This window comes from Chrysemys picta, chromosome 3 (genome assembly GCF_011386835.1).
Source record: "Chrysemys picta bellii isolate R12L10 chromosome 3, ASM1138683v2, whole genome shotgun sequence".
Classification (NCBI taxonomy): domain Eukaryota; kingdom Metazoa; phylum Chordata; order Testudines; family Emydidae; genus Chrysemys; species Chrysemys picta.
Window position 1 is genome coordinate 197,354,307 of NC_088793.1, and position 24,545 is coordinate 197,378,851.

At 40.4% G+C, this 24,545-nt stretch overlaps 1 protein-coding gene across 17 annotated transcripts in view; it reads left to right on the forward strand.

The window, feature by feature from the left end:
• Positions 1 to 24,545, forward strand: part of TASP1 (taspase 1) — a 154,556-nt gene that overhangs the window by 8,330 nt on the left and 121,681 nt on the right. For 11 of the 17 annotated variants that reach the window (XM_065590819.1, XM_065590823.1, XM_065590825.1 and 8 more), the window contains exons 3-7: positions 3,634 to 3,701; positions 6,704 to 6,772; positions 20,736 to 20,856; positions 22,299 to 22,383; positions 24,027 to 24,106. In XM_065590819.1, coding sequence (XP_065446891.1) covers positions 3,634 to 3,701; positions 6,704 to 6,772; positions 20,736 to 20,856; positions 22,299 to 22,383; positions 24,027 to 24,106 — 423 coding nt within the window. Of the gene's footprint in view, positions 1 to 3,633; positions 3,702 to 6,703; positions 6,773 to 8,446; positions 8,472 to 12,462; positions 12,538 to 20,735; positions 20,857 to 22,298; positions 22,384 to 24,026; positions 24,107 to 24,545 lie in introns of all 17 variants that reach the window. The other 6 variants (XM_065590834.1, XM_065590831.1, XM_065590835.1 and 3 more) reach the window with 2 other exon arrangements.

A 24,545-nucleotide genomic window follows, 5' to 3' on the forward strand; every position in this document is an offset into this window, starting at 1 on the left:
ATGTCCGGGAAAATAGGGAGGGGTCGTGGGGCTTGGATCTGGGCTGGAGCCACTGGGGCCGGGGCCGGAGCCGCTGGGGCCGGCGGTGCTCGCCCGGGGCCGAGGCTGGTACTGGGGCCCATGCCAGATGGGCCGGTGCCCCGGGGCCCGATCCGAGCTGGAGTCCCCTGGGCCGGAGTCGCTTGGCCGGTGCCCCGGGGCCGGAGCTGGAGCCGAGCTGGGGCGGCTGAGGCCAGGGCAGGGCGGAGCCGCTCACCCGGAGCCAGCGCGCTCGGCCGGAACCAGGGCCGGAGCTGCTGGGGTCGGAGCCACTCGGCCGGTGCCCGGGGCCCGAGCCGAGCTGGAACCGCTCAGCTGGGGCCAGTGCGCTCGGACGGAATCAGGGCCGGGGCCCGAGCCGAGCTGGAGCCGCTGGGGCGGGCTGGGGCTGGCGCCCCAGGGCCTGAGCCGGGCCAGAGCCACCGGAGCCGCTTGGCTGGGGGGCCGGACTGGGCTGCGCCACCTTGTGCCCTCCCGCCCCCCCCCGCTTACCTGCTGCCTGCTTGTTTCAGGCTTCCCGTGAACATTTGATTCACGGGAAGCAGGGGAGAGGGAGGAGTGGGGGGCGGAGCGTTCAGGGGAGGGGGCGGGTACTTTGGGAAAGGGGCGGAGTTGGGGTGAGGGCGGGGAAGGGGCGGAGTTGGGAGTCTCCTCTTTTTGTTATTTTAAAATATGGTAACCCTACTTTAGTGCCTTTTTGCTAAGCTTGAACAAAAGCTATTTAGTTACTCTTAAAAATGTGCAAATGTGGAACATATCAGTACTTCTGGCTCAGTCAGTTTCCTTCTTTCCTACATGTTTGCTGAATTTAAGTTAAGGTGGGTTTGGGATAGTCAAAGGTGGAAGGAGCATTTCCCATTCTTCTGTCATCCAGCATGCAGAGGAGTTCAGGTCGGTTTATTGGCACTTATCCATGCTATGAGATGAGATAACTGCAATTTAACAACCCATACATGTAGGGCTGGCATTGGGCTGTGGGAAAGAGCTACATGACTTGTCTTGTACACAGAGTTTCTACCATGCTTTGTCAGCACTACTCAATTGATGGATTGGAAAGGGAGCATCAGATGGGTCATATCATGTTGTCTGAGAGATCAGCTAAATTATGGGACTGTTAGAACCCTATGGATATTCAGGCAGTGGAGAAAGGGAGAAGTTTGCTCCTTGTTCCTCTCTCTTTACCTTGTTGCTGCTGTGATTCCTGCTTTCAATCCTGTTGTGCATCTTCCTGCCCATCACCCAGTTACAAAGCAGCACCTTTTTCCCATCACATGCACAGTACTCTGATCCAGGCTGGAAAGGCAATGCTTGAAGGGGCTGTGTATTCAGCTTCACAGACTCTTGCAGCTGTGCTGCCTCAGAACTGAGCACTGTGCAGTTCACGCGTGGTGTCCTCCACAATAGCACCAGTCCCTTCAGCCAACTGCCCTTACAGCACCCAGAAACTTCTTACTGTTTCTTCTGTGACCCTAATCCCACAATGCTTTGTGGCTACAAGAGATGATAGAATATGTTGGATAATGGGATGACTCTTTGGGTCACAGCATAAATGCCTTAACTGTTTTGCTACCTGATCACATGGTGGTATGCTCTCTCAAGCACAAGTGTTGTGAAAAAATAGGCTAAATGGTGATCCCATCATGCTGTCTAGGTGAAAACTTTTTTAGCACGGTTTGACATCCTGACTGATTGTTTTGGTTAATGCTTTATTCTTGTGTTGTGGGGATAAGGGATACATTTTCCTGAATTTGTGGGTCCGATTTAATAAAAGAAAGGAAGTGAGCTGGAGATGTGTGAAGGGAAAAGGAGCACTTTAGGGTGTTAGGCCTGAGGAAACACTAGATTTTATGTACACCAAGATTTTTCAGACTTGTAAATTATCTACGTTTGCAGTTATACCAGGTGTCCCTTCCACCTCCAATGATGCTGCACCCATTGGGAAATTAAGGTTCAAAAAATTTCTAATATAGTTAATGTTCTAGAGAAAATAATACTGTACATTTAGTTCCTTGATACTACAAGGAATCTTGTTAAATATAGTGGCAGGTTCATCTTTAGCATTTGTTTCTGGACCATAGTGTGAAGTGAATTAATTGTATTACCATAGCTCCTAGTAGCCCCAGTTAGGAACCAGGACCCCATTATAATAGGCACCATAGAAACATGGAACAAAGACTTATCTTGCCCCAAAGAGCCTGCAGTCTTACAACTGCAGCTGATTAAAGCAGCCTGGTGATACTTAAAACGCTCGAGGAGCTAAAAATAGCAATGTTTTTTTTTTTTTTTAAACGAATAAGACCTTTAAGGTGAGCAAATATATGCAGGACACCTTGCTCTGAGTCAGGGCAGGTCTTTACTACGGGGGGGGAATGGGGGGGCGGAGGTCGATTTAAGATACGCAAATAGCGTAGCTGAATTCGACGTATCGCAGCCGACTTACCCCGCTGTAAGGACGGTGGCAAAATCGACCTCCGCGGCTTCCCGTCGACGGCGCTTACTCCCACCTCCGCTGGTGGAGTAAGAGCGTCGATTTGGGGATCGATTGTCGCATCCCAATGAGACGCAATAATTCGATCCCCGAGAGGTCGATTTCTACCCGCCGATTCAGGCGGGTAGTGTAGACCTAGCCTTAGTGTTTAAAGACCCTGCTTGTACTGTTTTAAGAATAAATGGACATGTTTAATATGCTGCTGCTTATGGTATATTTCCTCCACTATTGGTGTTAGTTTCATTTCTGGTAAACTAAACTGATTGTTTAAAAGAAGCTTAAGCACAGACAGCACTGAAGATGAGGAAGAGGGAGCTGGGATGAATATCACAAGTAACAAAAGAAAAAAAAAAAAGGCAGTTTGCTAGTATTAAATGTTAAATTACTATAAGCCTATGGGGTCCGTTGCTGATAGTACTTGTAGTGGTTTTCTAGACCTGTGGCGGCAGAAAGGAGTGGCAAAAGGTTAGGGTATGGGCAGAGAGGTGCTTGGAGTCAGTTTGGGGAGGCAAGGAACAGGAACAAAACAGAGATTGAAAATGACAGTAGTAGAGACATATTTCATGTAATCTTTCTCAAGAAACTGTGTCTGGCAGTCACAGAGCAGAAGCAGTAGTTTTAAAAAAAAGCTAGTGCAGGTATCAAAGTGGAAGGAGGGCCAACTCATGTGATCGAACTTACAAAAGAAAAAGTGGAGCATGACTCTTAAAACCATAGCAATATTTTTTTTGGTGGCTTAATATAGTGACAACTGTCATGTCTGAAACTCTCCAGGAATAGGCAAAACTAGAATCTCCCAGTGAATATTTTGAGAGTCAGAATATCTATGTAAAATATGGGGACTTGTACCTCTCCACTTATATCAATAGTGTAGATGACTGTCAGTGGCAATACTGGATTAATTTTGAAATGCTTGAAAGTGTTAATCTGTGATGGAAGTAGATCAGTAGTCTCTGTTTTATAAAATGACATAGTTATGTACATCTGAGTTAAGATGCGGTTGTCAGCCTGTATTGTAATTCCTGGTGAAAACACTATCCCAATATATTAGTTTGAATGCTTACTGTAAACTCTACTTAACTTTGTTTTTCTGTCTTTAATAATAGGTGCAGGTTATCATTCTGAATCCAAAGCTAAAGAATACAAACATGTTTGCAAAAGAGCCTGTCAAAAGGTATGACTTCCCCAGTTCCAAACTTTTTTTTCTTTAGAGGATCAACAGGCTTCTAAAAAATTTGAGTTCACTAGACTTCAATTTATAAAAGGTTTTAGGGTCTAGTCTCTAAAGTTTTGATCTGTTTTGTGAGAGTTTTGGATATTATGCAGCAGTGCATAAAGTGTGTTTGCATGAAGTGTTTATTTTGGGATTCATTAACACTATCCCCTGGATACAATTATGTACTGAAGGGTTGACATTTCTGTGGACAAAAAAGAAACAGCAATAAAAAAACAGGAACCACTGTGCACTCCATAAGGGAAGAATGGTAAAAACTTTGAGAAGTGTGATTTGAGTAACAGATCAATAAATATTATTTCATAATCCCCCAAAGGATTATGGTTTGTACTATACCTCTTTCACTTGCACAGAAACTACGTACACATTCCCTCTCCTTCAGAGGGCTGCAATACATGTGGATTATTAAAAGAAAAGAGTGGTGATTCTCTGCGCATGCAACAATTTTGGTTCCAAGGCTTGCTCCAGGTACACATACAAATTGTGTTTTTCATTTCATATCATGATTCCAAATCATGTTTCCATGCTAATTGAAGGCTGTCTGGCAGTCACTGGTGAGGACTATATACACCTAATATGTGTGGCCTGAGACAACCGCTTATTTATGGAAGATCCATCCCTCTGTGGACATCTGGCTGACCTGGATATTTAAATGGTGATTTTGTAGTGATTTTATTGCTTTTCTCCATAAGGATATCAGAAACTGTCATTTGGCCAAGATACTACAGCATGTCTGTGGCAGAATTTGGAATAGAATATGAGAAGAGTTGATTAATTCTTCCTGTTAAGTTTAGGTGCTAATTGGATTAATGTTTTTTCCCTAGTGTAACTTAATGCTTGTTTAATGAAATGCTCTGTGTTTACAGTTTGACTTAGATTTGATTTTAATATAACCATTCAAATGGGAATCTTGAGGTCTAGGTAGCTGGATATATAGAAAACTACATTTACCTTTGGCCTATATATTAAATGTCTTATAGATTATTACTGGTGTAGAGATTATTGGATTCTTTTATAAAAAGACTGTTGAAATTGGAAGTAACTTGCAAAATATCTGAATACTTGCAGATATAAAATCACTTCTCCCTGATTGCATGGTAATATCTCCATTAAAAAGCAACCCTCAATGCTTTGATGGAAGATTTATATGGCTGACTTTTTCAGGGGAGTCTAAAGGAGTTGGGTGTCTAAGTCTCATAGGTTTATTTGAAAATCCCACCCCTCATCTCCAAATACCAATCTCACTTTGTAACTAACAGAGTTTCAAAGCATGCAGTATCAGTACAGTTTGAGTAGTTTAACACTGAACTTCAGTCCTACCTGGTATCTCTGTTTTGTGATACTACTTTTCCATTTACTTGCCTGAGTGATAAATTTGCTTGCTGTTGAGGATATTGCTAATGGTAACTTGAGATTCCATTTGGTTCCTTGAGCTAGGTAGCCAACATAATGTTTGAGTAAGAACAAACAGCATAAAATTTATGCCGCAACTAAGGACAGGTCTACACAATGGGGTTAAGTCGACCTAAGTTATGTAGCTTAGGTTGACTTATTTGGTGTCTACATGGCGCTGGGTCAATGGGAGAAACTCTCCCATTGACGTACCTTATACTTCTCGTTCCGGTTGAGTACCGGAGTTGACGGGAGAGGATCGGCGGTTGATTTAGCGGGTCTTCACTAGATCGATCGCCACAGCGTCGATCTATGGTAAGTGTAAACGTGCCCTAAGAATGCAGCCCTCATTAGTTCTTGTGAGTTCACTGAGGGAATTTGCTGTGAGTAGAAGTTCTACGTTTTTGTACAGCGTGGATCTGGGAAATTACTACATGTCTCCAAAAGTTTGTCTTTTTAGTGCCAAACTTGAACAAAGATCATCCCTTGTTTATTTTGCATTTATGTTGCTAGGCTTGGCAGAGTTTGAGTTTTATTTTTTATAATTTCAAAAGTGATTATTTTTAAGCATTTTAATATTTTTAATAGATTAAAATTTTCACAATTTCAGGAAAACGGAGTGGGTCAGATAATTATTTAATGACAGTAGATGGAGAGAATGAAAAAATTAAAGCTTGTAAATTGTCAACATCACATGTCAAAATATACAAAATAAATATCCTTAAATCAATTCTAAGACATTCTCAAGCAACATTTTTCTTACTGTGCTTATCTGTAAATTTCAGTTCTCTTTGATGGAAATATATTTTCGTCAGTTGGTGTATATATGGTGAAATCAATGTTTACTGACATTTAATGATTAAAAATCTAATCCTTTCAAATGTGTGTGTTGCTAACATCTGGACAAACTTACTCAATGGTACAACTAATCATTTTAATGGCAGCAACTCAATATGACACAATAAAATTTAGGGTTGGTTTTTTTGGTGTCAGAGCCCTATCATTAGTTCAAGTGTGCGGGAGACATATGTTACTATAAAATTCAACCGTAAATTTTTTTTGCCAAGTGCAGTGTGGTTTCATGATGCCAGAACAATAATATCATGTATTCAAATCTTGTAAAGACTTTCTTCTCTCACAGTGCCTTTTGTCTTATTTGTCCTCTTAGGCTATGTCTACACTGAGCAACAAAACTTTTGTCATTCAGAGGTGCTAACAACCCCTTCCCCCCTGAAAGACAAAAGTTTTGCTGTGGCAAGCGTCAGTGGGAACAGCGTGTTGTCTGCAGCAGCACTCTCCCGTTGACAATGTGAACACCGCTCATTGTGGGTGGAAGTATTTTGTCAGCAAAAGTGCCAACAAACAGCGGCTACACTGCCTGACTTTTAACAACATGGCTGTGTCGCTAGAAGCTGTATAGTGTAGACAAAGCCTTAGATTGGAATTTTCTTGTGGTGGGGATTCTGTCTCACTCAGTGCCAAGAAAATCATTAGAACTAGCCATACAATTATTAAATCCAAACTCATCAACTAAAAATTCTGTTTCACAGGCAATTGAAAAACTTCAGGCTGGTGCTCTTGCAACTGATGCAGTGACTGCGGCACTAATTGAACTAGAGGTACTTCTTATTTTTAATTCAGGAATTAAACCAAGTGAACATGTTATTGCCATATATCCCAATTCTATATAAAGCTATACATTTCAACTTGTAACTTACAGAGAATACTCTTTCAGTGCTTTAAATAGACCTATCTGTGCAAAAGTAAAATTTAGTCTGCAATTTGCCTTTGACTTTTTCATTGTCTTGCTTGCCCTTAATGTGTTAAAGAGGTTTAGTTGCCTTCCAATATTCAAATTGAATATGTATTTATTATACGTCAGCAGTAATAGCATCAAATTTGTTTTACCAGCCACAGTCTCTAATATCTGATAATACTAAAAGTGGAGAATTCCCTGCAAATGCAGGATAGATTCTATCTTTGGGCCTATCCATTTCTGACTTCTTCCTATCTTATTAGGCGCAACCCACTGATGGCTTCTTGGATGAGATAAATGATGCTCTGATCACTTCTGTTCATTACAGAGCCCATAACACATTAGATGGTCCATATTTCACCCTTATTTTTCTGGTGAAATTTCACATTGAGTAGTTACTTTCTACTTTGCTTGATAGTAGATGAAACAAAACAAAACCTCTACAACTTCAGTCAAAGTTACTCTTAACTCCCTCTCCTTTAAAGCTCTTGTGTAGTAGTAGTGCTGATGTAGTCACCTCTGGGGTGGCATGCATTTCAGGGTGAATGATATTATGCATATTTTTCAGCGCTTTTGGATTATTTTAGGAAGGTGCTGTATAAATATAAAGCTAATTTGTTTCTTATGACAGTCATGAGATCATGTTAAGTTGAATAGTTGTATTGCATTGTGGAGAAGAGGTGGCATAGGTGATAGACATTACTTCATTTACATTCTGTTTCAAAATGGCATAGTAATAAACTTTGTAATAATGAATTATAACTCTAACATGGTTTGCTAAACTTAATAATTCTTTATTAGATTTTGGTTTAGGTGTGAGGATGATTGTTAGTGGATACGTCCGCAATTAGCCTTATACATAACTGAATTTAGCTTATAAATTATCCTCAGAACACTACTTAAAAATTCCATTTTGCTTGATGAGCAGAGTAGTCTATCACAATTTTCCTCCTGGTGTTTATCTAAAAGATTGAATATGTTGGACCCAAGTAATCGAGTGCTTTAAAGATAATGACCAAGACCTTGAACTTGACTTGATATTCTATGGGAAGCCAGTGTTCCGAGTGGAGGACATGTGTAATGTGTCTGTGGTAGTCTGTGTTCCTGAGGGGAAGAGCTTCAGGATTCTGGACTAACTGCAGTTTCCTAAGGGCTGATGGCTTAATACCTAGGTATATTGCTCTGTAAAAGAGTTTTTCTGAATAGAATGCCAACCTTAAACATATTATTATTATTATTATTTTTACATTTTACTAATAATTTACCTGCTTCACCTGCCTGAGAACCTTCCCAGTTTTTGTAATCTTTAGAACCAAATCTTCATTTAAAAAAATAGTCTCTCTCTGTTGCTGTGTGAAACACCATCATAGGAAATTGATATTGAATATAGCAAGTCAACAAAATAAACAGAATAGAGAAATGTATTCTCCTCTCTTCTATTTATAGTCATTTTGTAACTTCAGTAGATTAAAACTGTAGTTTTTCATGTTGACTGTCCCTTTAATGAAGTAACCCCATCCCTCTTGTCTTTATGTAGCAAGAATATCACCTTTCCTAAGACAGTGAGTATTCTGATTTAGCCAGAATGTATTGTGAAAATCTGTATGTAAATTAAGTCAATTTGTTAACTTATTTTGCTATTGTAGTGTTGATTTTAATTATAAGTAGGGCTATCAATTAATCGCAGTTAACTCACGCGATTAACTAAAAAAAATTAATCGTGATAAAAAAGTAATCGCGATCAATCGCAGTTTTAATCGCATTGTTAAACAATAGAATACCAATTGAAATTTACTAAATATTTTGGATGCTTTTCTATATTTTCATATATATTGTATTCTGTGTTGTAATTGAAATAAAAAAAGTGTACAAAAACAAAACAATGTAAAACTTCAAGTTCACTCAGTCCTCCTTCTTGTTCAGCCATTCGCTAAGACAAACAAGTTTGTTTACATTTACAGGAGATAATGCTGTCCTCTTCTTAGAATCATAGAAGATTAAGGTTGGAAGAGACCTCAGGAGGTCATGTAGTCCAATCCCTTGCTCAAAGCAAGACCAACCCCAACTAAATCATCCCAGCCAGGGGTTAGTCAAGCTGGCCCTTTAAAACCTCTAAGGATGGAGATTCCACCACCTTTCTAGGTAACCCATTCCAGTGCTTCACCATCCTTCTAGTGAAATAGTTTTTCCTAATATCCAACTTAGACCTTCCCCACTGCAAGTTGAGACCATTGCTCCTTGTTCTGTCATCTGCCACCACTGAGAACAGCCGGGCTCCATCTTCTTTGGAACCCCTTTTCAGGTAGTTGAAGGCTGCTATCAAATCCTCCCTCGTTCTCTTCTGCAGACTAAATAAGCCCAGTTCCCTCAGCTGCTCCTCATAAGTCATGTGCCCCAGCCCCCTAATCATTTTTGTTGCCCTCCACTGGAGTCTCTCCAATTTGTCCACATCCTTTCTGTAGTGAGGGGCCCAAAACTGGATGCAATACTCCAGATGTGGCCTCACCAGTGCCGAATAGAGGGGAATAGTCACTTCCCTTGATTTGCTGGCAATGCTCCTACTTTTGTAGCTGGGTATTGCAAGGTATTTATGTGCCAGATATGCTAAACATTCGTTTGTCCTTTTGTGCTTCGGCCACTATTCCAGAGGACATGCTTCCATGCTGATGACATTCGTTAAAAATAATGCATTAATTAAATTTGTGATTGAACTCCTTGGGGGAGAATTGTACATCCCCTGCTGTTTTACCCTCATTCTGCCATATATTTCATGTTATAGTAGTCTTGAATGATGACCCAGCACATGTGGTTCATTTTAAGAACACTTTCACTGCAGATTTGACAAAACGCAAAGAAAGTACCAATATGAGATGTTTAAAGATAGCTACAGCTACTCGACCAAAGATTTAAGAATCTCAGGTGTCTTCCAAAATCTGCTTGGGACGGGGCGTGGAGCATGCTTTCAGAAATGTTAAAATAGCAACACTCTCTGATGTGGAAACTACTGAACCCGAACCACCAAAAAAGAAAATCAACCTTCTGCTGGTGGCATCACATTCAGATAATGAAAAAGAACATGTGTCGGTCCACACTGCTTTGGATTGTTATAGAGTAGAACCCGTCATCAGCATGTATGCATTTGCCCTGGAATGGTGGTTGAAGTGTGAAGGGACATATGAATCTTTAGCACATCTGGCACATAAATATCTTGCGATGCTGGCTACAACAGTGCCATGAGAATGTCTGTTCTCACTTTCAGGTGACATTGTAAACAACCGGGCAGCATTATCTCCTGCAAATGTAAACAATTTTGTTTTTCTGAGCAATTGGCTGAAAAAGAAGTAGGACTGAGTGGACTTGCAGGATCTAAAATTTTACATTTTATTTTTGAATGCAGTTTATTTTGTACATAATTCTACATTTGTAAGTTCAACTTTCATAATAAAGAGATTGCACTATAGTACTTATATTAGATGAATTGCAAAATACTATTTATTTTGTTTTTTTACAGTGCAAATACTTGTAATCAAAAATAAATATTAAGTGAGCATTGTACACTTTCTATTCTGTGTTATAATTGAAGTCAATATATTTGAAAAGGTAGAAAACATCCAAAAATATTTAAACGGTATTCTATTGTTGTTTAACAGTGTGATTAATTGCGATTAATTTTTCTAATCACTTTTCAGCCCTAATTATTAGACAGTGTGAACAAATCTTTTCAGCTGAAGTACAAAGAACCTTTCTAGCGTGCAACAACAGAATAAAATCCTGAATATTGAGTCTACTTCTCAAACTCTGAAAGCTATAGAATAGATTATAGCTCATAGCTCTTTTTCCAGTGGTCTAGATATTCTTTATTCTGTGTTTCACAAACTACTTTCTCTTCAGAATTTTGGAAGATCCAACTATCTTTTTAGGCAAGTGTCACAAAAGATGGATTTTTCCCGGTTCTGCTTAGTTACACAACTCCTATTACATGGAATTCCAGCCAGTCCAAGAGGCATCACTTCAAAGAGTTGCTGAGAAACAAAATTTGCTCTTGATCTTTTATGAGTGAGCTGACAGTTTGCTTGTGGTATGCTGGCTGCTTTTTTTATTTTTGCAGCCTCTAAGTGGAGAAAGAACAGTCCATCTCTGCGTGACTGCATGAACATCTCCAATGCAATAAATTCCATGATTAAGATAAAATGTTAGCAGTTATGTGGGCAAAGTAGCTTACATGTACAAACTAATGAACAGCAACTAACGGTGAATGCTGTTCATATAACCTACTACTACACTGCTGAATTTTATAAAGTGTCATCCATCATATTTGGCAACCTGATCATGGCAGCATGGATGAATGTGTTTCCCAGAATTTCAGTGAGCTGCATAATTGAATATAACAAATGAAGATGCTAACTCCAAAGTCTGTGTATGTTGCAGTAATAAATTAGTGGATACTTCAGAAGACTGATTATTAAAACACTGCATGATTCTTTAAGGAGATGGTCACTGAGCCATTCGCTTTTGCACAATTCTATCATCAGTTGCCACATATGAGTTGACTGTTCAATTGGTCTTGGAACACAAGAGTTGGATTAATTTTTTGACTTGCATTGTACAATAACCACATGCTGTGTATTTTTTTTTTTTATGGAAGATCAGAAGAAATCCATATGATTAAGCTTTTATGTATCTCTATAGCACTTCAGAGAGTCACTGTCTAGGTGCTGGAAAGAGACACTAAAGAACACCCAGTTAAATATTTTAAGACTTGATCATGTAGAAGGGGAAAAATAATCACAAGCAGAGCCAAATACGCTAGTGATCAAAGTTGCAAGCACTCTGATTTCTCTCTAAACATATGATGGACACAGTTTGTGCAATAGCATTAGCTTGTGTTCCTCTGACTTATTACAAGGCTGTAAACAGATGATACTTAAGTCAGGGCTCAGAACTGATTATTCATCGTATGATGGAAAATGCTATATAAATAAATGCCAGATTTGTGTTTACTAGTGAAACCGCTCCACTTACTGTGTCTTAATGTTGTAGTTGAACTGGAAAAGACACTTTTAGTACCTCTTACTAGATACCATAAAGAATCTAAAACAAATCTAAACTATCAAGTGTGCAAGATTAATTAATATTAGATCTATGGCGTTCTGTACTGCAGATCTGTTGCTTTCAATTAAATACTGAAGTGAACTGTGTGATATGACCTATTTTGTAGAACTAGATTGAGTTTTAACTTGAGTACATTAATAGGAAAAGATTAACCTCTGCAGATTTACACTTTTGAAACTAAAGTCTGTGTTTTTAAAATTAAGAACAAACAATTAATTCGCAATGAGAAGCACAGCACTATTACAGTAAAGGGGTCTACATAAACTAGAAAGTTAAAGAGGTTCTGACATAGTTCTTCAAAATTGTTAATTATAGTTACTATGTTTTAAAAAAAAAAAAATGGTTCCATTTGCTTATGACTTCCATTTGGCATAGTATGATGCATAGGCATGTGTTGTGCTTTGTTTAATTATCTGACTTTAATTTAAGATTTTCTTTAAGAACATTTTAACTCATTAAACAAAATGGGACTCGATTCATCCCAGGAGGCCACTTCTCAGTGCCACCAACCCTCCAGTAAGAAAGCAAATTTATAATCTTATTGTTTAAATGCTGGCTGTCTATATGCATGTCTCTTGAATAGAATTTAGTAGTCACAATGCTTGCATAAACAAACTGGCCAAAACTCTATCAAAGATAGCTGAAGTGTTACTTTAACATATGTTGAAAGTAGAGCGCTATAACTATTTGGCTAGGTGTAATTCCAGGACTGTCAAAAATGAGTAACTTCTACAAGTCTTCCAACTTTGACCACAGCTGAAAAATTTAGTATGCTGTGAAACTGGCAAACATTGTAAGTATATCTTGAAGAGAAGGAATCTAAAAAGAAAATGATAGCTTCAGTCGTGTAGGAGAAATTACAGTGCAATTTTTTTGTTGACAATCTAATTTTTATTTTAGAAGCTAAAATTTTATATCTCAGTAGATGCAAGAATCATAAGTTAAATGTAGGTTTCAGAGTAGCAGCCGTGTTAGTCTGTATCCACAAAAAGAACAGGAGTACTTGTGGCACCTTAGAGACTAATACATTTATTAGAGCATAAGCTTTCGTGGGCTACAGCCCACTTCTTCGGATGCATAAGTTAAATGTACTTTGCTGGCGATGTAAGAGCAGTGGATGTAGGTTTCTTAAACCATGTCTTCCATGTCATGTGGCTAGGCTTCTTTTGGCTAAAATGCTATGGACAGTGTTTCTTCTCTTCTTCCCTTCCCTCTTCCACTTTTATATGATGACAGGGCAAGCATTTTGATCTGCAAAGCTCATGACTGCCCTGCTCACCTCCCCAGTCAGTTGAGACTTCTTAGAAATATAAAGGAGTGCTTTGCTTCCATTTAAAAATTAAAAGGTAAATTCTGTGGCCTTTGCATATTCTCCCATATGGCATGCATCCTCTGATGCTGTTGAAATTTTTTGCAAAGCAGTGCCTAAGCTACATCGTTGCTCTCTTGCCAGCATCAAATGATTGGAGCTGAGGTTAAAAAAGGTCTGATTGCCCCCGCCAGGTCAATTCATTTTTTACCATGGATGTCTGTGGGTGTTAAGAATATGCTCCAGTATGTCTGTTAGTCTATAAGGTGCCACAGGACTCTGTCACTTTTTAAAGAATATCCCTGTATACCTGGATGGAAGAATTCACTTTTCATTTTAAAACTCTCCCTATTTTTGTTAATGTGTATGCTAACTGGCCAAATACTAAATAGCTATTATTGAACAAGGGTTCTTAGAAATTTGGTCATGGCTGATCTGGCCTCCAAAGATTCAGATAAAAAGAGATGGTTGTAGATGGTGTATTTCATGTTCCCACATTCTCCCGGAAGTGGATGCACAATGCCATTTTCTGTTCGGACAGGGGAGCTCACTTTGTCCAGATTTGAAGGCCCTGGGACCACACCAGTAGACAAGATGATCCATGTCTTCTGAAATGAGGCCCTCAGTCCCTAGATTTGTCATTGGACCAACTTTCTGGCCTGTTATGTTGGAGCAGACCATCTTTCTTTTCAGTCAGGCATGACCACAGAACTAAAGTCTGTGCCAGAGAGAGACTATAGTGCCAAGGTCTTCAGCAAGCATTGGAGCTTTATTGGCACAAATAAACACTAGCTCAGAAGTGGGGCTTCTGCTGCTGAAACTTTACTGATGTCGAGGCTGATTTCTCCTTCTTTGGTTCTAGGAACTACTTAAGTACTGAAATATGGAAACCTAGCTGACACCAACTGGTATGTCAGTGCAGGAAATTCCTTTGGCACTTAAGAGCCTTGTTCTAGTGGAACAATCTGATGTGGCTATCCCTCTGTCCTAGGATCTTCTGTCTGAGCCTGTCACGTCATGATGCATCCATTAATGCTGGGACCTTCATTGGGAAAAATCTCAAAAGCATCAAGCACATCTTTGCTTATAGGACAAATCCGCACCAGTGCCACCTCGGCTGCCCTTAAACATAAAAAACAAGTTGAAAGGTATCTGGTGCTGGAGAGTTTACTGCCTTCCCCAAAGAGGAAGGCACTAAAGAGGGTCCTTGTTGCTAAGATTCCTGTTATAGCACTGAGGGTTCTTTCCATTTGCCCATGGTGCCAATTCTTAGGATTCGGCTCTCTCTTCAGTTAGTAGCTCTGGCACAATCACCAGAACATATGATTGTGCTTCTGTGGGTGCACTCTTCTAGAGATGGTTCTGTTAGTCCAACACCTTTGGAATGAGACAGCAGAGACGAGTCTCCAAGACTTCAGTTCCAGGACTTGTCTGATCAGCCTTGAGCTTGGGAGGCTTTAGACAGCTCTTGAAGTTGGGGCGCTTCAGCATTCTGAGGCTCTAATTTTCTGTTGAGCTAGGAGAATTGGAGTTTATAAAGCCTCTTGGAGCAATCCCTCTCAGACCCACTCTTGCTTTCCCTTTTAGCCCTGGGGCTGTGACTTTCACTGGCAGGGTTTTTCATACCGTTGAAAGCTGGAAGATAGTAAAGTTGTCAAAGTCTTTTGCTGCTCCTCATCCTTCCACCTTTCGTAAGACCGCTGAGGTGATGGCCCCCCCATGCACTGAGTTAGGCCTGCCAACATTCCACTGTCTTAATCAAATATTACTTTTTTACACAAGTTCTGACTCATAACAAAGGAGTAGTGTTAAAGATTTTTGACTCGGCTTAGTGTGTATGTTCTATGTGATGTGGGGGAAGCTCTGTTTTTCTAGTATGTGGGCCATATGCTCCTTCTCTCCTTGCTGCACTTGAGGAAGGCAGGGAAATACAGAGATGAGTGTTGTAAAAGGAGCCTGTGAAGTGAGCACTTTCTATTCTAAGGATTCTGTAGTACGGTCATTACAGTGAAAAGTTGTTCAGACACTGTCACTTCTTTAAAGTAATTAATTTTTTTTTCTTGTCTGTGCACTAAGGATATCTGGACTTCACATCCTCACAAACTAAAAGGATTGTATCCACACAGATGCTTTTGAATTTCTCATAACTGACCACTTATAAAACTAATAAAATGATGTATTTATATCCATCTTGTGTTCAAATCTACACAGTCACCTTCTCATTCTCTCTGTAGACTCTTTACACCCTGACACCTGCAAAAAAAAAACCCAAACAAACTCCACTAGTAACCTCCTTCCAGCCTGACAGTTCACCTTTCAGTATGACCCGTTGTAGTCTCCCCTTTAACCAGTTCCTTATCCACCTTTTAATTTTCATATTGATCCCCATCTTTTCCAATTTAGCTAATAATTTCCCATATGGAACCATATCGAATACCTTACTGAAATCGAGGTAAATTAGATCCACTGCATTTCCTTTGTCTAAAAAATCTGTTACCTTCTCAAAGAAGGAGATCAGGTTGGTTTGGCACGATCTACCTTTTGTAAAACAATGTTGTATTTTGTCCCAATTACCATTGACCTCAATGTCCTTAACTACTTTCTCCTTCAGATTTTTTTCCAAGACCTTGCATACTACAGATGTCAAACTAACAGGCCTATAGTTACTCGGATCACTTTTTTTCCCTTTCTTAAAAATAGGAACTATGTTAGCAATTCTCCAGGCGTACGGTACAACCCCTGAATTTACTGATTAATTAAAAATTCTTGCTAATGGGCTTGCAATTTCATGTGCCAGATCCTTTAGTATTTTTGGATGAAGATTATCTGGGCCCCCCGATTTAGTCGCATTAAGCTGTTCGAGTTTGGCTTCTACCTTGGATGTGGTAATATCTACCTCCATATCCTCATTCCCATTTGTCATCCTACCATTATCCCTAAGCTCCTCATTAAAGACTGAGGCAAAGTATTTGTTTAGATATTGGGCCATGCCTAGATTATCCTTAACCTCCACTCCATTCTCTGTGTTTAGCGGTCCTACTTCTTCTTTCTTTGTTTTCTTCTTATTTATATGGCTATAGAACCTTTTACTATTGGTTTTAATTCCCTTTTCAAGGTCCAACTCTACATGGCTTTTGGCCTTTCTCACTTTATCCCAACATGTTCTGACCTCAATAAGGTAGCTTTCCTTGCTAATCCCTCCCATCTTCCACTCCTTGTAGGCTTTTTGCTTTTTCTTAATCACCTCTCTGAGATGCTTGCTCATCCAGCTTGGTCTACAACTCCTGCCTATGATTTTTTTCCCATTTCTTGGGATGCAGGCTTCTGATAGTTTCTGCAACTTTGACTTGAAGTAATGCCAGGCCTCCTCCGCCTTTAGATCCACAAGTTCTTCAGTCCAATCCACTTCCCTAACTAAATTTCCTTAATTCTTTAAAGTTAGCCCTTTTAAAATCAAAAACCCTAGTCCCAGATCTATTTTTGTTTATCCTTCCATCTAGTTTGAACTGAATTAGCTCATGATCACTCGAACCAAGGTTGTCCCCTACAACCATTTCTTCTATGAGGTCCTCACTATTCACCAAAACCAAATCTAAAATGGCATCCCCTCTTGTTGGTTCTTCAACTACTTGGTGAAGGAATCCATCAGCTATCGCATCCAGGAAAATCTGAGCCCTATTATTATTACTAGCACTTGTCCTCCAATCTATATCTGGGAAGTTAGTCTCCCATGATCATACAATTCCCATTAGTTATTACTTCAATAAAAACATCCATATCCAAATTGGATCCCGGTGGTCTGTAGCACACCCCAAGCACTATCTCAGGGGAGGCTCTAGTAGCTTTCTTTCCCAATGTGATTTTTGCCCAGACAGACTCTGTCTTATCCATTCCATCACTTCTTATTTCTTTACAGTCTACTTCATCATTGATATACAATGCTACTCCACCACCTTTGCCTTTATTTCTCTGTATTTGTATGTAAAGTAAACAAGGTTTTCAAAATGTTTAAGAAGCTTCATTTAAAATTAAATTAAAGTGCTGATCTTAAGCCGCCGACCTGCTCAGCCCGCTGCCAGGCTAGGGTTCCGTTCACCTAGGCCGGCAGCGGGCTGAGCGGGGCCTGCGTCCGGAACCCCGGCTGGCAAGGGGCCGGCAGCCAGAACCCCAGGTTGGCAGCGGGCTGAGCGGGGCCAGCGGCTGGGACCCCAGCTGGCAAGGGGCCGGCAGCCAGAACCCCAGACCGGCATTGGCCTGAGTGGGGCTGGGGGCCGGGACCCCAGAACAGCGGTGGGCTGAGCGGGGCCGGCACCCCAGACCAGTAGCAGGCCGAGCGGCTTAGCCCGTTGCTGGTCTGGGGTTCCGTCCGCTGGCTCCTGCCTGCCAGGGTCCTGGCTGCCAGCCCCGCTTAGCTCGCTGCCGTTCTGGGATTCTGGCTGCTGGCCCCTTGCCAGTTGGGGTCCCAGCCACTGGCCCCGCTCAGCCCGCTGCCAACCTAGTGCTCAGGGTGGGGATGTGGGGGGTGCAAGAGTCAGGGTATGGGGTGTGGGGGGGCTGGGTATGTGTGGAGGGTGCAGGAGTCAGGGATGGGGTCAGGGGGATGCAGGGAGCTGGGGTGCAAGGGGGGTGCAGGGGTCAGGGCGGAGGGCTGGGTGTGTGTGAGGGGGTGTAGGAATCAGGGATGGGGTTGTGGGAGGGGGATGCAGCAGTCAGGGCAGAGGGCTGGGGGTGGGTGGGCTGGGATCAGGGGGGTGTTCCCAGCCCCCTGAGCGGCTCATGGTAGGGGGCTGGAGGGATACGCCCCGCTCCTACCCCCTTCCCTCCCGCCTCTTCTCCGCCTCCTTACCGGTCTGAGCAGCGAGGGCGCTGGGGCTGCTCTTCTCCCCTCCCTCGCAAGGGCCATCGGCGGCAGGGAGGGAGAGGAGGCGGGGCTCGACGCAGCACGCTGATGGATGAGGCAGGGGAGGGGGAAGCTTGGCTGCCGGCGGAGCCTGCCCTACAGCAGCAGCCGGCAGGACCAAGCTTGCTTCTGCCCCTGCCAGAGAGAGCGGTAGGCGGGGGCGGAGAAGAGCGGGCTGGGTCGGGCAGGATTTTTAATGGCATGCTGCTGCCTGCCGAGGTCCGGCTCAGCCCGCTGCCGGGGTTCGGCGGCGGGCTGAGCGGGACCCCGGCAGGCAGCAGCGTGCCATTAAAAATCGGCTCGCGTGCCGTCTTTGGCACGCGTGCCATAGGTTGCCGACCCCTGGTCTAAGGTAAAATCTGTATAGTATAGGATAAAAGTACACAAAAGACCAGGTTTCACAGGGGAGACCAGATTTCACGGTCCGTGTCGTGTTTTTCACGGCTGTGATTTTGGTAGGGCCCTGTTTATAAACTGTCAACACCCCATGTCAAAGTATAAAAAATAAATATCCGTAAATCAACAAATCATAGCCGTTTCTACTATTTGTTCGTTAGCTTATTTGTAACCAACCTAATTCAAAAGTCTAAATCACTGGATTTTGACTCTAATTTCTCAGGCAGCATTTTTCTTTTATTGACTATCTGTAAATTTCAATTATCCATGGAAATAATTTTTCATGGTTTGTATCTGTAATCGACATTCGCTGATATTTACCAGTTAAAAATATAAACATTCCAAGCCTATATAAACCCCTCCGACACTCCTCTCAGCTTGAGATCCTACTGTCTGATCTGGATTTCCCAACGCTTTTTTCCCCTCTCTTCTGTATTCTGGATTGCCATTTTCCACATTCTAGTCCCTAGACCCTCCATCTCTGTCTAAACTGCTTTTTTGCATCATCCTTTTAATTTATTAGGACCAAGGTTAGTATATGCTAATCCTTTTCTAGGGTGCTTCCATAAGGAACTATAACAAAACTTGATTAACCACTATTCAGTTAAATTCATTTTAAAACTTTAATTATATATGGTCTGTTCTCCAGTTAAAATTAGTTGTCTAGTACTGATGTCAAACAGCTCTCTTGTGCCACCCCAGAGGCATGTTCACTTCAGTCACAGAAATGGAGATACAAAACTTAAAGGGAGAAGACGTGCTTGAGATTTGGACTTAACCTTTCCTTCCCTGTTCTCCCCTTCCCACACCATTTTGTTTGTGTTGGACAGTGTGACATTTCCTGAATGTCTTGCTGCCAATTCAAGTTCAGTGTAGCAAAAATTGAACTAGTTATGGAGTGGTGGGTAGTATGAAAATAGGCAGGACTACTGGAATAATTCTGTTTTTTTTTTTTTAAATCTGTGATTGTGTAGGTGACTCTATTTGTTTGGGATCCTTGAGGATGAAAGTGCTGTAGAAATGTAGATTATCAATCATAACAAATATACACTAGCTTTGCAAATTTGTTATGAGAACACAGACTAAGCATGGAAGTGTACTTTTCCACCTATGGAAGAAATTACATGCCCATCAAAATGACAGTCTCTAGGTGAATGGTCAAACAGAACTTTTTTGAAGTGTTTTTTTTTTTTTTTTTGGTGGTATTGCTACCTTTCTGTGTTCCATCAGGCAGGTATTGTTGTGTGGGCAAAGCTCAAACCCTACTTAATTTTAGAATATTAAGGAAAATTATCAATTCCATTTGCCCACCATTTTGCCTCAGTAAGTCATCACCAGTCCTAGTACTCAATGTCTAGTTGAAAAGACTGTGTGTGTGTGACCTCTACTGTGGAGGCTGCACGTGTGTATTTGAATTAGTTGGTAGAAGGTTCTTGGTGCCAAATGCACTGATCTGGTTTTTTCCTTGGAGAAGTTTTGCTTCTGCCACAAATCTAGTCTTCAACAAAAGGCTTTCCTAGGTTGCTGTATGGCTAGAGTTGTCCTTTATAGTAGCACAGTGCATTTTAAATACACCATCATTGTAATGTATATTGAGTTTACACTGTAACATGTCCAAGATAACCATCTAGGGAAGCTTCCTTTTCTACAGCAATTCAGTTACTTGCTGTACAAAGTTCCATAGATGATTTTTTTTTTTTTTTTTTTTTTGTCCAGGTGAGTGTTGTCAGTCCAATGATACTGAGTTTTGGATATATGAAGCAGGGTTGGCTCCAGCTTTTCTGCCACCCCAAGCGGCAAAAAAAATAAAATAAAAGAAGATGAGTGGCAGCACTTCAGCGGCAGCTAAATCGCACCGTTTCTTCGGCGGCAGTTTGGCGGCGGGTCCTCCCTCTCTTCCTCTTAGGCGGCAATTCGGCAGCAGCTCAAAGAGGAAGAAAGGGAATGAGGGACCCACTGCTGAATTGGCGCCTAAGACCCGGACGTGCTGCCCCGTTGAATTGGCCGCCCCAAGCACCTGCTTCCCATGCTGGTGCCTGGAGCCGGCCCTGATATGAAGTCATGGTATGCGTATGTATCTTACTCTGTGGCCTGTTCTTATGTTTTTAGGATTCCCCCTTTACAAATGCAGGAATGGGATCTAACCTAAACCTTTTGGGTGAGATAGAATGTGATGCCAGTATAATGGATGGAAAGTCATTAAATTTTGGAGCAGTTGGAGCACTGAGTGGTATGTTAACTGTATACTATAAAGCATAAAAACAGTTCATGTTTAAAGATGGTTAATGCTTTCCCTTGAGAGAAGGAGAGCTCTCAATTTCACTCCGAAAACTCCCACTGAAGTCAATGGAAGGAGGATTGGGCCCATAATTACTATAAAACTCTGTAATTTGCTTTTAAGTACTCTTTTTTTTTTTTTTTTTTTTTTTTTTTTTTAGCATTCTAGTTTGTCATGAAGGTAATTCAGTCTCTGGTCCTGTAAGGTGCGCCCATGGATACAGGTTTGTTCAAGTGGAGCACCTTTTAGGCTTGGGGCCTTGGCTATGCTGCAAAGTATAGTGTTGAGATGCTAATAGAATATGTAAAATGAAACAATAATATGGCTTAATCTGCTTTTACAGTCTGTCTACTTGCAGACTTGATTTAATTCAATGTTATGGTGTGTAAGTGTACACTTTTACATTTCATTTGAAACATACAATATTTGACACAACTTTTCCAGAGCTGTCTGAGATAGACATTTGTTGTTACTCTCACTGGCTAAGGCATATTGAGTTTAAGATTTTTTTTGTCACAACTCTGACGTAAAAAGTGAGAAAAATGGTTTACAAAATGTGTTCCTCTAACGCTAGTGCAGCTCTCAGTGTGATGAGAAAATGAATCTTGCTGTTAACACAGCATCTCTGTTTTGGTCAATTTAAAATGTCTCTTCACTTGTAGAATCCTATGAAACACATTTTTAAAGAGACAGCATCAAGTTGGTTCGAGCCTCAAAACACCTGAGATGTTGAAAAATATCATAGAAAGTGTGCTACTGACTTACACACTTTTACAAGGGGCATTATAGATTTTTCTGTCTTTGAAAGTGAATACATGTAGTAAAACCAGGGGAGGCTATTGAGGACTGCAAAATGTCCTGTTTTGTTTTTCCTCCATATCATTAAAGCTGATAATCATAGAAATGGAGAAATAAATGAGCAAACATCTCTGAGAATCAGGAAGAGGATCACTCTGAACCTATTGCCTTCTCTTGTAGCTGTTTTAAAGGTGACTGCAAAAGACTTTGAGAAAGCATGGACTTCTCTTTTTATTTTTTAAACTGCTTCATGATTTATAGGAGGCCTAAAAAGAAGTGTCCCTTTCTTGCTACAGTGTTTGCCCCCCTTCCCTCTCAACTTTGAATTTTTGGACTCTTGTAGTGGGGCAGTCACATTTCAGTGCACTACTAAAGAAAATGCTAACTTTAACAGCAAGTGCCAAGCCTTTCTACAGTTATCAATTTACCATCATATTGAGATCTCTGATATTGCAGGCAATGTCTTTTGCCTTAACAAATGTCATGCAAACTTGTAATATCAACAGGAAACTGAATTCCTAATGTTGGTTAGTGAAAATAAACCCTGCAACAGTTGTGAAACAACATTTTAAATTTTTGTTCCCATTTCTTTTCAGGAATCAAGAATCCTGTTTCAGTTGCAAATAGGTTGTTGTGTGAAGGGCAGAAGGGAAAACTCTCTGCTGGCAGAATTCCACCTTGGTAATTGCTTTGTTCTGCTTGACTTTCTTTTAGCCTTTGGTCTTTTAATGAATGCAATATTTGAAGGTTATTCTTATCCACAGAAGGCTGATGCTGTTTGTTACACATGAGCAATAGCATGCCTCTAAAAGGAAGACTTGCTTTGTTCTCTCATCTTGGAACATATTATTGTTCACTTGGTGCAGCTGTGAATAGAATGAAATATTGTGGATAGAAGATGATACTATGTTGAGTGTTAATTTCTTTCTTCATGGCTGTTGACACAGATTTGTACTATTACTAAGTTCTTATTCCTAATTTGATTTTTAAGAAGTCCTGTAAACTTGTCAGTTAAAATAACTTTTTTTCTAAGAAAACTGTTTGCCTTTTCTTATGAAAAGATACGTTTTTTCTAAGGGTTAAACTTAAGATTTGTGTAGAGTTAAAAGAATAATGGATTTTGAAATCCTTTATCTTACTCTCTGTCTTTATGGTGACTCCATCTTTTAACCTAAAGTTGGAAAATAAAGATTACAACGTTTTGTTAACCAAATGAGTTATCCTATCCAAAGGGGAAACGGTTTATTAAAGATGCAGCTGAACAATGTAGAGCATCATTACAATGCATTAAAAATGCAATATTTTTCTTAATATAAATCTGTCTAAATGTTGAAGAGGGAAGATGAAATACCTTGCAGACTTTAAGTAGCATACATATTTTGAAAGGAAGTTAACTGCGCTTCTCAATAGCGCATCAGGTAACAGTGAAATCAGGAGACAATGCTAAGAGCTAGTGTATGAAAAAGCAAACTTTAAAATCTCAGTTAATCAAAAATACTACTTAAACTGCCAGATGCTGGGACTGGATGACAGGGGATGGATCACTTGATAATTGCCCTGTTCTGTTCATTCCCTTTGAAGCATCTGGCATTGGGCACTGTTGGAAGACAGGATATTGTTTTAGATAGATGTTAGGTCTGATCCAGTATGGACGTTCTTATGTTCTAAATTCCATCTTATTCCCTGCATTTACTAAGGCTTATAAACATGGGTATAACTATTGACAGCCAATTAAAATATTTATTTCCAGAGTTCTAAAGTCTTTTAGTAACTGCTGCTTGCATGCACAGACATGCTGCCTAGTATCTTACTATTGTAATACAATTGTTGTCACTGGCCAAGTGAAACATCAGTATTTCAGACATGGTTTTTCAAATCTTTTTCAAATTCAGCAGATTCATCAAATGTTTTGCAAAAACATCCAGCGTCTGAAACTGCCTGTGATCTTTATCCTGGGAAATATAGGTGAAAGGAAACTGATTGTCAGAAATCATTTATTGCATACCCTTTAATATTCTGAAACCTGCTTAACTGGAAATGTATTTCCATTTTATCCCTATTAATTTTGATGTATGTGAGTCTTCAAAGTTATCAGCAGTATAAAAAAGGGACTGGTTGTAAGAAATAAACTTATTTCATGTCTCATAACTACATGTCCTCTCTCATAGTAAAACTACGCAAAGGGTCAACTCTGCAGTTAGTGGGGACTTTCTTTCAAAAGCAGATAGTTTGCCATTTAAAAGCCACCAAACCAAACAATTTGCCCAGGAAGAAGCACTTGTTAGTGTTTTTTTTGTTTAAATTCCTTCTTCTGTGTGTTCTAGCTTTTTGGTTGGTGAAGGAGCTTACAGATGGGCAGTTGATCATGGGATACCAGCATGTTCACCAGGTATCATGACTACAAGTGAGTAAACTGGTTGTGTGAGTAGGAGGAACAGGTCAGAGTGACTTTAAAAATGGTTTCATATTTTGAAGTGCATTTCACTTCACTGGTATCAGTCATGGTACATAAGGATGTTTTAATTTCTAATATTCTGTAGAACTTGGATAATTAACCTTTATAATTAAAACTTTAGCTCCATTTTAGGTCAATAAGTAATGCAAATCAGTGACGTAATGTATATAAACATCAAGAAGTTTCCTGTCTAAAGTTGCTGATACTCAAATAATCAAACAATGATACCCTCCAGAACTAAGACAGCATTATACTTGATCGTATTAACTATTATACAGATCCACAATATATTTCATTTTCCAGATAATTTGATTCATAGGCCTTGCTGAATGAAACTTTGTAACAACGTTTCCAGTTTCTAAAAAAACAAAGGTCTTGACAAATTTCT